The 12,481-nt window shown below is 28.3% G+C and overlaps 1 protein-coding gene and 1 pseudogene across 3 annotated transcripts; one reads left to right on the top strand and one right to left on the bottom strand.

Annotated features, from left to right (window-relative positions):
- Positions 1 to 231: 231 nt before the first annotated feature.
- LOC104732905 (uncharacterized) lies at positions 232 to 2,472 on the bottom strand (annotated as a pseudogene). The gene is made up of 7 exons (XR_015574567.1): positions 2,185 to 2,472; positions 2,023 to 2,103; positions 1,488 to 1,926; positions 1,263 to 1,401; positions 851 to 1,166; positions 633 to 755; positions 232 to 538 (listed from the first exon to the last, which is right to left on the bottom strand). The product of XR_015574567.1 is annotated as an uncharacterized LOC104732905 (transcript).
- A 5,342-nt stretch (positions 2,473 to 7,814) lies between these two features.
- Positions 7,815 to 11,508, top strand: LOC104732904 (SNF1-related protein kinase catalytic subunit alpha KIN12-like). Of its 2 annotated transcripts, none has more exons than XM_087477755.1 (11): positions 7,815 to 7,954; positions 8,388 to 8,581; positions 8,987 to 9,171; positions 9,278 to 9,460; positions 9,549 to 9,680; positions 9,800 to 9,985; positions 10,079 to 10,168; positions 10,259 to 10,348; positions 10,498 to 10,623; positions 10,747 to 10,938; positions 11,055 to 11,508. In XM_087477755.1, the coding sequence occupies exons 2-11, from the start codon at positions 8,392 to 8,394 to the stop codon at positions 11,166 to 11,168; spliced, it is 1,488 nt and encodes a 495-aa protein (XP_087333881.1). In that variant the 5' UTR covers positions 7,815 to 7,954; positions 8,388 to 8,391; the 3' UTR covers positions 11,169 to 11,508. The 2 variants fall into 2 exon arrangements, with proteins under 2 accessions (XP_087333881.1, XP_010450810.2); XM_010452508.3 differs by lacking the exon at positions 7,815 to 7,954 and adding an exon at positions 7,963 to 8,264.
- Positions 11,509 to 12,481: the final 973 nt, after the last annotated feature.

Genomic DNA, 12,481 nt, shown 5'->3' with positions numbered 1-12,481 from the left:
TAATGTTAAATCGGATACTTTAGCATGTAATATTCTTGTCCGGCCTTCTATGTTTCTTAATCTGATAGAAAGTTGTTGAAAAAAAAAAAAAAAACTATCAAAGTTTTTAAACATAAATGAAATGTACAAAAACTTAGAAAATGAATTAAAAATTTTAAATAAATAAATAAAAAAGCAAATAAACATGAAAACGAAACTGAGTGTACACAAGTTACAAAAAGTACAAACTCAAGAAGAAGGCTTTCAGGTGTTATAACTTTAATATTATAAACAGAAAGAACACATATCATTATTACAACATTAACAGATACAATATACAAATCTCTTGATGCACAACAAATTCGGCAAAACAAAAATTCAGATTTATTTTTGTTATTTCTTCATCGAAGATTGAAGATCACAAAGGGAGTTTTCAAACAAGAGTTTCTCCGTCTTCGGATACTAAAAGAGTTGGGATTTGACCATTGTCAACGAAGTCAATCTTGCTCAATCTCAGACAACATAAAACTTTTTCTGGTAACTCCTCTTGTTTTTGAGCCTATATTTACCAAAACAAGTTTTTAATTCTCTGCATTCTTCAACAACAAGATATAGTGTATCTAATAAAAAGATTGATAACAAAAGCACTAAACCTGGATAGTTAAGCCAAGATCAAGAGTTCCATTTTTAAGTCGATCTCTGAATGCTTCAAGCCCTTTTCTTGGAAGGTAGCTAAACCGATGCACATCCAAATCAATCTCAAAGTAGTTAGGACCCTAGATATAGATAGAGATAGACCAAACCAATCAAGATTAGTCAAGAAAATTATGTTTATCAGTTAAAGAAGAGTCTGACGTGTTAAATAAGAAACCTTGAAGAAGCTGTGTTGAGGACGTGAAAGGACGGGTTTTTCATTGTACGCTTGTATAAGCTTCTTTTCAGTAGTGCTTAGACTGAGTTCCTCTGGATTTACTAACCCGGCTATGATTTTAATTACTAATCTTAAGGAATTTTCTTTATTTACCTGGATGTTGACAATAAGAAGAGCAGGGAGGTTCACGTCGGCTTTGATGTTGGGAAGCTCAAGATGTTGAGCTATATGATCAATCTTCCTTGGACACACAAACAAGTCAACACCAATTGGAGTATATGGACATTGGTCTTGAACAGGGGATTTACGTTTATCTCTGCAAATTCATAATTGTTTTAACACTTTTAAATCTACTTTAATCCGGTTAGACGACGCAAATAGTATAAATAAAAAGAGAAGTTAAGCAACGGACTTGAAATAAGTTTCACCACGTAGTTTAAAGTTTGAAGTTGGTATTTCACACCAACTTGCTGAAGATTGCTGCTTATCTTTGGATAAGCATGGAATTGTGAATCCGGCTTTTGGACGGTACAACAATCTCTTGGACGATTCTTTAGATAAAAACCAATTCAAACATGCATGTTAAAGTTACTATGCTCAAGATTCATATATATATGCAAGGTCTATTGAAACTTACTATGCTCGGTAACTTCTTCGCCGTCGCATGATCTCCTCTTCAATGAAACCTGGTAAACTATAGACTTTCGTTTTTGAGATGTGGGGGAGTTTAGGGTCTTGTCATTGAAACTAACCGTTGGCACTAATCGGCTCAAGTTTGGTTTCAATGTTTTTCCTAGACCGGCACGGTTTTGTTCCTTCAAACCTTTAAAGCTTCTATATGTTTGGTCCATTAATAGTTTCTTCTTGTTTTTTCCTGTGATAAGAGACAAATTAACCATTAGGAAATTTGTACACATGTTTGCTCATAAACTTCCTTGTTGTATTACCGCCATCAATCTTCAAGTAACTCTCATGGTATTCTTCGTAATTTCCATTTCCATCAACGATGCTTGAAGAGGCCTCAAACTGAACTATTTGACCATTTGTGATATCACCCTCAAACCAAACATTATCAGCTGAAACAAAATCCATCTAATGCTAAATACCCAAATATATATATATATATATATATGTATAACCAAAATATTTATAATATGTAAATTGATATTTACCTTCATGTAGGCTGATAAACTCATCATCCGAGTCAGAAAAAATACTTAAGGAATCAAACCACGCATCGTTTTGACAAATATCTGCAAGAAAACCGAAGATCCAACAGTCTTCAACTATTTTCTTATGTATAGACAAGGAATCAATTTCCTAAAGATACTCACCAAAAGAGGCTTGGATTCCGACATCACTTAGCCGTCTAAGATTTGGATGAGAGATAACATCACACACTCTAGAAATGTGTTTTGAAAATCTGCGGTGACGGCCTTTCCTTCGCGGCCTAAGTCTTCTTGAATATGTTGACATACATGTACCCATTTTTATTACAATTTTTATCTAGAACCTATTGAAGAGAAACCCACATCAGGTTTCTAAAAGAGATATAACACACATATGATACGCCAATGCTATAAATCACATAATCATCTCTAGAAATTAAGACGTGACTTTATAGTTTACTTTTACATTGGATCAAGTCATTGCCTGACTTTGTCTTGAACATGTATATAATTAGTATATATATCTAGCATCAACTACGAGATTCTTTCGGAGCCGTCCGTCACAAGACATAGACATCTATTTAAAAATAGGGAGATGGACAAAAGAAGATGTAGGAACAAATCTTACATGAATTAGACATGCTAGACTTATACCAAGTCAACAACTGCAGGTGGAAGCTTATCAAACGTCAAAACATTTGTTTTTTTTTTGCTAAGAATGTAAATACTTGTCAAACAAAAACATGAAAATAATGATATGACACAGAACTAAACATTATGCAAATAAACCAAACCTTAATCCCAAAAAACCTCTCAACGTAACGCTCTCATGGAAGTCAAAAACATTATTAAGAAAATGAAATGTAAATATTATGTATCAAGAATTTTCGTGGATAGAGAGAAATCAGAAAAATAGGGAAGAATAAGACACAATCAGATATTCAGATTCGTGTAATATATAACGAACTTTCTCATAAAAATCGAAAAGAGAAATATAGCAAAAATGTCTACGTTATATATATGAAGATCCGTATAGATATGATATATATCCATCCAATCTATGAGAAGTTTTCAATTATCATTAGTACATTACATTACGTGACACATGACACATGCAATGCGTAACAGATACAAAAGAGCAAAAATAGAAAAATTTCAAGAAAATAAAATAAAATACTTTAAAGCATGTGTTCCAGGCTCCAGCCTTACTGGCTACTGCCTTCGACTCTCTCTTTCTTTTCATCTATAATGTAAAATATTTACACTATGAACACCATAAAACTAATTTTGGTTCACACAAAACAAAACAAAAAACTAATTTAGAACACAGAGATATTTCATCGGATAATCAACACATATGTAATCACATATATATATATATATACTAGAAGTCATCCCGTGCTACGCACGGATTTAGCTTACATTGTTTTTGAATTTTAGTAATTTGGATATTATTAGTTCTTTTATTTGTTTACTCAGCAATTGTTATTTTAGTGATTTTAAAAATATACTGATCATTTCAATTTTTTTTGGGTTCTTTTGTTTGGAGTTACTTGAATTTTCCTTTTATATATAGTATTAGAGTACAGTAAAACTTCTATAAATTAATAATGATGGGACCAAGACATTTTATTAATTTATAGTGATATTAATTTATAGATATATGTTTAATTGTTTAAATTTTTAAAAATTAAGAATTGAGACAATTTTAGTGAAATAAAATTAAACTTTCGGATGTTGTAAATTTCATGGTTTAGAAATTGAACTTGTATTATTTAGAAAACATTATTGATAATAAATTACAAATACTATAGACAAATTTACTTATACACATGACATACATAAATTTAAATTTATGAGTAATAATATCGATTGTCGAATTTTAATAAACTGTCAAATTATCAAATTGTAAATGATGCATATCTAGAAGTTGAAAATTTTAAAAAACTTAACTATTTTTAGGACATGTTATAGAATATTTTATATTATTATATGTTATTACAATTGTTCTATAGAAATGAGCTTTAGGAGAAACATACATTATTATATCAGCATTCTTCATCTTTTTATTTTCTTGCTTGCGTTTGCACAATTTATATTACCACTAACATCTACAAAAACATGTAATTTTGGAATATAACTTACATGAATATAATCTAAATATGAAATTTAGGTAAACAACAATGAACTTAATAAATATATTTTACCAGCTTATTTTTGGTGAGGTAAAAAATGCAATCACATCCCTAAATATAATTTATTCTTTATACATTCTAATACAAATTAAAAAAAAAATTTAAGAAATTTTAATAATGAAAATGAATCCAAGTAAATAAAGTTATAAATAATTACTCTAAGTTTTGGTTGAGTATAAAAATGCAATAGTTTTGTTCCATCGCCGAAATGAATTTTTAGATCTGTCTATTTAGTTTATCATAAATGTAATTGAATAAAACAAATATTTATTTTGTTGTAGCTACTTAGTACACAAACCGCAGAATATTATAATATCAAATGTCATAATAATAAAGTTTCTTAGGAAGTAAACTATTATATGTGAAAGTGGAAAATGTTATGAAAATAATTTTTTATATTACTATTCTTATAATTTTATTTACGATAATGAAAATAGTTTTTTAAAAACAAATTGACATAGGTCATCCCAAATCGCCGGACCGGCCCATCGATATTAGGAAAGACATACATAAACACTTGAATGAATAAGGAAATTTGTCAAACATTCTCACATTATATTTTTCTGATGTAGTTTAAATGCGAACAACAAACATGATAACCTGCAAAAATATATTTAAAATTATTGAAGAATACATATTGAAATTTGGAAAAATATATAAAAATAATATAATTCTTCATAAAAACCTAATGACTGAAATTAAATAATAATGACTGAAAAAATTCTCTTAAAATGAGAGTAATTAGGGACTAAAATTAAATTTTATGGAAAACGGATTGAATTCTAATATTATGGAAACCGCATTGGTAAGATCGGAAGGGGCCTAATTGAAGAAGGGAAGAAAGAAATGTTAAGATTTTTTTTTTGTTTTATGGGCTTTTAGAGGTCCAAAGAATTTAATTAATTATGTCCAAACAACAAAAATGTACAGGTGTCGGATAGATAACAGGCCAAGTGTCATCTTCCGAAATGAATTTTTAGATCTGTCTATTTAGTTTATCATAAATGTAATTGAATAAAACAAATATTTATTTTGTTGTAGCTACTTAGTACACAAACCGCATAATATTATAATATCAAATGTCATAATAATAAAGTTTCTTAGGAAGTAAACTATTATATGTGAAAGTGGAAAATGTTATGAAAATAATTTTTTATATTACTATTCTTATAATTTTATTTACGATAATGAAAATAGTTTTTTAAAAACAAATTGACATAGGTCATCCCAAATCGCCGGACCGGCCCATCGATATTAGGAAAGACATACATAAACACTTGAATGAATAAGGAAATTTGTCAAACATTCTCACATTATATTTTTCTGATGTAGTTTAAATGCGAACAACAAACATGATAACCTGCAAAAATATATTTAAAATTATTGAAGAATACATATTGAAATTTGGAAAAATATATAAAAATAATATAATTCTTCATAAAAACCTAATGACTGAAATTAAATAATAATGACTGAAAAAATTCTCTTAAAATGAGAGTAATTAGGGACTAAAATTAAATTTTATGGAAAACGGATTGAATTCTAATATTATGGAAACCGCATTGGTAAGATCTAATGTGAAATATTTATGAAATTACTTACATAAAACATCCCACCATTAGATTATATAAGATTAAAGGCCAAAAAGGCAGAAAGTAAACCCAGAAATTAAATTTTGAGTCAAAAATTTATGAATATTTAACAGAATTTTGAGAACATGTAAACATCTATAATCTAATATAATTTAGATTCCTTTCTTGCTTGTGAATCATTTATAAGATTGAAACCCATAAATAAATTTTATACATAATTTAGAATTCGTTCTTGTACGTGAATCATACATAAGATTGAAATATATTTTTATAATTTCAAAATAACCTATAATCAGATTGTTCCTAAAATGAAATCATAAACTGATAAATGGTGGGTTTAGATCGGAAGGGGCCTAATTGAAGAAGGGAAGAAAGAAATGTTAAGATTTTTTTTTTGTTTTATGGGCTTTTAGAGGTCCAAAGAATTTAATTAATTATGTCCAAACAACAAAAATGTACAGGTGTCGGATAGATAACAGGCCAAGTGTCATCTTCTTAACAAAAGTTGAGAAAAACCTTCTCATATTATATGAGATATTTCATATAGTGGAAAAATGTAATTTTTAAAAGTAAAACAAAAAAAAAATTTAGAAGTAAAAAACTAAAATATATTTATAAAGGAAAATATATTTCTCTTGAAATTGGAAGTATATATTATTTGGTTATAGAATATAATATGACGTATACAGTAGTGATAAAAATGAATGGATGGATGGATCGGTTAATAAAAATTCTGCTTGAGTATATTTTTCTATAATTATGAAAACTTACCCAAATTACCAAAATTCGTGTAGTAGCTATCCCAGGTCTACGGTGATTACTGTATGACGTAGTAGCAATTACGCATGAGCAGTTCAAGGTAAAGCATTATTCGATTAACTTATAAGTAACTAACTTCAAAAACATTATAAAAAAAAAAATCGTCATAAATTCAGCGACATATAGGGGGGTGTATTCAACTTGACATTTTAAGTGATTTGTGTGAAACTTACAAATCCTATGTTATTCAATTATGTATTTTAAAAAGTCTATTAAAATCTACTGTTATTGAACTGATGATTTAAAAATCTACTTTAAAATCTACTGTTATTCAAAATAGTTTGTGGATTTGGATTTTAATGATTTTTGAGATTCTGGAGGATTTAGGTGGGATTTGTTTAGTTAAAAATAGAGAAATCCAAATCTCATGGTTTTATGTGGGATTTGAAAGAATTTTACAATAAATCATATCAACTTCCCTAAAATCTTTCAAAATTCCAAATTTTCTAAATCCCATCAAATCTTCCAAAATCATAGTTTCAATACACCCCTCATAGTTTATTTGCATAATGTTTAGAAAAATATAGATATCTGAAATCTCTTTATGTTCCAAATTTTAATTTTTACAAGATTTCAGAATGTATAGTATTTATCATCCATAAGTACTTTATAAACTTTATAATTTTTATAAATTTTATTTAACACATGTCACGATCAAATATATGATATATCTTATTTAGTATTAAGAACAAATAAAATTAACTAACTTATTTAATAAAGTTATTTTCTGCAATTTTTGTTAGTTTTCCTTTTTGTTTAAAAATAAAAACTAAGAAAACATACACTTGTAAATAAAAATTTCTAAATACACATTTTCTATTTAACATTCAAATTTTGTAAAGACTAAAAATTTTATTGGTAGGCTTAATTATTGGTAGACTTGACAAATGTCGCGATTTTTATGTTAATGACTAACTTTGAAACCAAGTTTTATATAATAATATATAAAATGCTATATATAAAAAGAGATATACATTTTATAATAGTTATACATTATATAGATATAAATTATATCTGTATATAGAAATATAAATTACATAATACTATAATAGTCAAAGCACTAAATAGCAAGTTTGTTTTTAGGAATGATATCTTTATTTTTTTGAAAATTTTGAATAGATTCTAATATTTTGAATTTTATTGTCATATTTAGGTGATTACTCTACTTTTAAGGTAAAACAGAAACTGACCTTTGTATGCAATTTTGTTTATTCTTATCCAATGATACATGAAAAAAGTGTGACACCATTTTTGTTTGGTCAAGAATGTGACTCAGCAAAGCAGATAAAAACAAAAGAAACAGGTTAATATATGTGCTCATGCACTAAGGTATAATTACTCTTTTCTTGTATTTTTGCTCTTTTTCTCGAGAGGTGCAAATTTTTCTGTGTATGTGTTCATATTTGTTTCATCGGTTTCAATTTTTCTCTATATATATCAACCAGATGCTATGCGACTATGTTAAGAGTGATGTATTTTTTCTACAAAAATTTATTTTCAACTTTTTTTTTAGAAAAGAAAACACGGCTCACAAATTTCTTCCTTCAACTAGGACACCTATTAATGTAGTGAGCGAAATTGAAATATGATTTTGATAGTTAGATTCACCATTGATGTTTCTCGACTGTTCATTTTATAGGTAGTTTTTTTCCGATGATTCGACTATTTTACTGATATGTTTTCATTAACATAATTGATATCTATTTGTGCTATAGAGTTTTGATTATAGTTTTTGTTTATATTTCATATTTTTCTTAAACAGTGAAATGGACGGATCATCGGAAAAAACTACCAGTAAAATCGTATCAGTTTTACCAAATTATAGGATTGGTAAAACTCTTGGACATGGATCCTTTGCAAAAGTGAAATTAGCTCTACATGTAGCTACCGGACACAAGGTTGCTATCAAAATTCTTAATCGTTCTAAGATTAAGACCATGGGTATTGAGACCAAAGGTACATGTCTTTTTTTATTTTATTACTTTTTGTCCTTTTGATTTTATTTTTAGTTTTCTATAAGAGATTTCATAGGTTTACAAGATGATGATCAACAATTGATGGTCTTGCTAATATATATAGTTGGTTTGGTATATATGGATTGTATTCTAATCTTTTTCATATTCAATATTGAGAAACCAACAAAAAAGATTTATGTTAAATTTTGTGTCGTCTATAAAATTACTTTCATTGAAACATAGGTCTCGAAACGGAAATGCTATTCTATTATCTTTTGTCGTTTGGATATATTAGTTTTATGACAAAAAAAAAACTTTTACACTCTTTGTGTTATGGACTAAAGATTTGAGGATATGTAATTGATATATATATATATATATATATATTATTTTTTGTCTTTCGTAGTGCAAAGGGAGATCAAAATACTAAGATTGTTGATGCATCCCCACATCATCCGTCAATATGAAGTCATAGAGACGCCTGACAACATATATGTTGTAATGGAATATGTGAAGTCGGGAGAGCTTTTTGACTATATTGTTGAAAAAGGTAGAATACAAGAAGACGAAGCTCGTCATCTTTTTCGACAGGTTTGGTATCAATATATGTTTTTTGCATTCCATTTCATATCGGGAGAGCTTTTTGCTTTGTTTGGTAACACTTTTTTTTATAATAAAGATCATATTATATATGCAGATCATATCTGGTGTGGAGTATTGTCATCGCAATAGAATCGTCCACCGGGATCTTAAGCCAGAGAATGTGCTTTTGGATTCAAAATGCAACATTAAGATTGTTGACTTTGGGCTGAGTAATGTCATGCATGATGGTCACTTTCTAAAGACGAGTTGTGGAAGCCCTAACTATGCTGCTCCGGAGGTATATTAATTTGGTTTGTCATTCTTTCATTAAATTGGGTATATATTATAAATTCAGTTAATGATCATATCCCAAAATTGTTGTACAGGTTATTTCAGGAAGACCATATTCTGGACCAGAAGTAGATATATGGAGCTGTGGAGTGATATTGTATGCTCTCTTATGCGGGACTCTTCCTTTCGACGACGAAAATATTCCTATTCTGTTCGATAAAATAAAGGTATTATCAGAAGGCGATTGATTTTTTTTTGTTTTTTTGTAAACTCATCTATGCTATTTGTCTATTTATGGGTTTATAGTGACAAATTTTTGTTTTTTTTTGTTCTGTTTTATTTTCAGAAAGGAATGTATGCTCTTCCAGATCATTTATCATATGCTGCTAGAGATTTGATACCGAGGATGCTTATGGTTGATCCGCTGATGAGAATTACCATTCCTGAGATTCGTCAACATCCTTGGTTCAATAATCATCTTCCTCCTTATCTTGCTATTCCTCCATTAGATACTAGAGAACAAGCTAACAAGGTAATTAGAACTTTGTCACTATATTATAAAACAAAAATAACATCATTTGTATGAAATTTTTCTATTAAATTTTGGTTTCATTACTTTGTCCAGATTGAAGAGGAGATAGTTCAAAAAGTAGTCAACATAGGTTTGGATAGAAACCAAGTTGTTGAATCTCTTCTCAATAGAATCCAAAATGAGGTATGAGCTGTGTGTTTCTTGTAATAATGAGATTGGACTGTATAATTGATACTTACGTACGTTACATTTTGTTTGCATTTTATAAATTAGGCTACAGTTTCATACTATCTATTACTTGACAACCGAAACCGCAAGTGTGTTCCTAGTGACTATTTCCAAACCAAGTTTAAAGAGAAATCGGTACTCTTACTCTCTTTCTTTACTAACAACTTTTATTATTAAAAACATTACTCAAGTTTTTCACAATTCACATTTATTAAATTGATTCTCTATAAAAAAAATACATACTATGTTATAACCGCATTCCCTTGTTAATGCTACATATTTAGGATGGTTTATTTAATTCGACGATTCCAGTTCAAGAGATTGTTTCACATGTTGGCCGTTCCATTCCGGGATTGACTAGACTAAGATCACGGATCAAAGATGACAAAACCTGGACCCTTGGACTTCAGGTTAGTCCATAGTTTTTTTTTTGGATACTCATTTTTTTCGATTTCATTTGTTAGTATAATACTTTTACCAGTCAAAAACATGTTATCAATATAGATGAAGATTTGTTCTTGATATTTTGACAGTCTCGAGGAAACCCTTGTGAGATCATGAGTGAAGTTTTTAAGGCTCTTCAAAATCTAAAAGTGTGCTGGAAAAAGATTGGACACTACAACATAAAATGCAGATGGGTTCGCAGCTTTGCTAACGATAAGAATCAAACGATTGTGGATGAATGTGCCATGATCTTACCAACTATCATCAAATTTGAATTTCAGGTATATATGATGTGATGAGAATATAAACTTCTCATATAATTTACATTCTCATAATCAAATTAGATTTTTTTTTCTTAAATGCACTAATCTGTATTATTTTCTTGCTGTTGTTATAGCTATACAAAGTAGGAGAAAACAAGTACTTGCTAGACATCCAAAGAGTTGATGGACCTCAGTTTATCTTCCTTGATCTATGTGTAGCGTTTCTCACAGAGTTAGGTGTCCTCTAAAGCATCAATGGTTTTTAAGTTGATTCTTTGAGTTGCCTAGTTGTGCTCTCCAGCTCATACCATTAGTGATTTTCTAGACAATTATTGCTTTATTGTTTAACTAGGTAACAACCCGCACATAATGCGGGATAAATCGATTTAAAGAAAATTATTATCATAAAACTAATATATATTTGTGTCAAACATAATATGTAACTAAAGTTTTTTATTTATTTATTCAAAGCTGCGTTTTTCGTGTAAAAGATACGTTTCACCCATAAAATCTTTAAATGTATAAGAGGTTTTATGGTAGATAAAATATTGATGAAATGCTACTATTTATTGCAATATTGCAAATTCATATCTTATGATGCTTTATTTTGTAATCATAATAATTTTGCATGTTTCTTATGTAACCATAACAACATATATTAAATTACTCGGTACTTGAATTATTTAATTTTATTATATGTTAGCAACAATCAGATTCTAAACTAAATTTTATGAAGATAATCTAATTTATTGATTTAATATTTTTGATTAGGCTATTTAAATCTTTTGAGTTAGTTGGTTTGTTATTATTTTCTATAAATGACGGATTATTACCAAAACAACCATTATAAAAAAAGTTAATGAAATTGCAAAATAAACGTATTCGTGTAAGAACACATTTCATCCGTGAATATGTGAACGTGGTAAAGAAAATATTTATAAAATGTTACAATTTATGGTAATATATATTTTGTGTGTTTTAAAAATCAAATTTATATTTATGGTTTATCGAGTAACTAATAACAATTTTGCATAATCTAATAATCACGCAATTTAAATATATTATCATTTTTCTTGGGTACTAAGTTTATTTATAATGATAATGATTATTGTCACATTCCTTTTTAATAACACATAGATGAATATACAATTAGAACGTATATTCTTATTCGGTTATTAATATATCCATTTTTAATGAATAATCAAACTAAATGTTGAGATTAATTAGTTTACGTACTTAGATATATATATATATATATATATATATATATATATATATATATATAAATAATCATACATCATGATATCTCCTAATTTGTTGTCATTTATATATATATATATATATATATATATATATATATATATATTTTGTCAACAAAAAGAATCAGCTCAAATGAGCCAATTTGGGGGAAAATTGTTTACAAACAAAATATGAAACGGAGATAGGCGCGCTTGGCGTGCCAAAGAGTCCGCTTTAACATTAGCATTACGAGAAATATAAGATAAAGAGAAAGAAGAAAACTCCTCTCGGTCCAACTTAATACCCTCCAAGTAGGTTGCAA

The sequence above is a fragment of the Camelina sativa genome, chromosome 12, assembly GCF_030686135.1.
Source record: "Camelina sativa cultivar CO46 ecotype springtype chromosome 12, ASM3068613v1".
Taxonomy (NCBI): Eukaryota; Viridiplantae; Streptophyta; class Magnoliopsida; order Brassicales; family Brassicaceae; genus Camelina; species Camelina sativa.
This window is presented reverse-complemented; position numbering and strand designations above follow the sequence as displayed.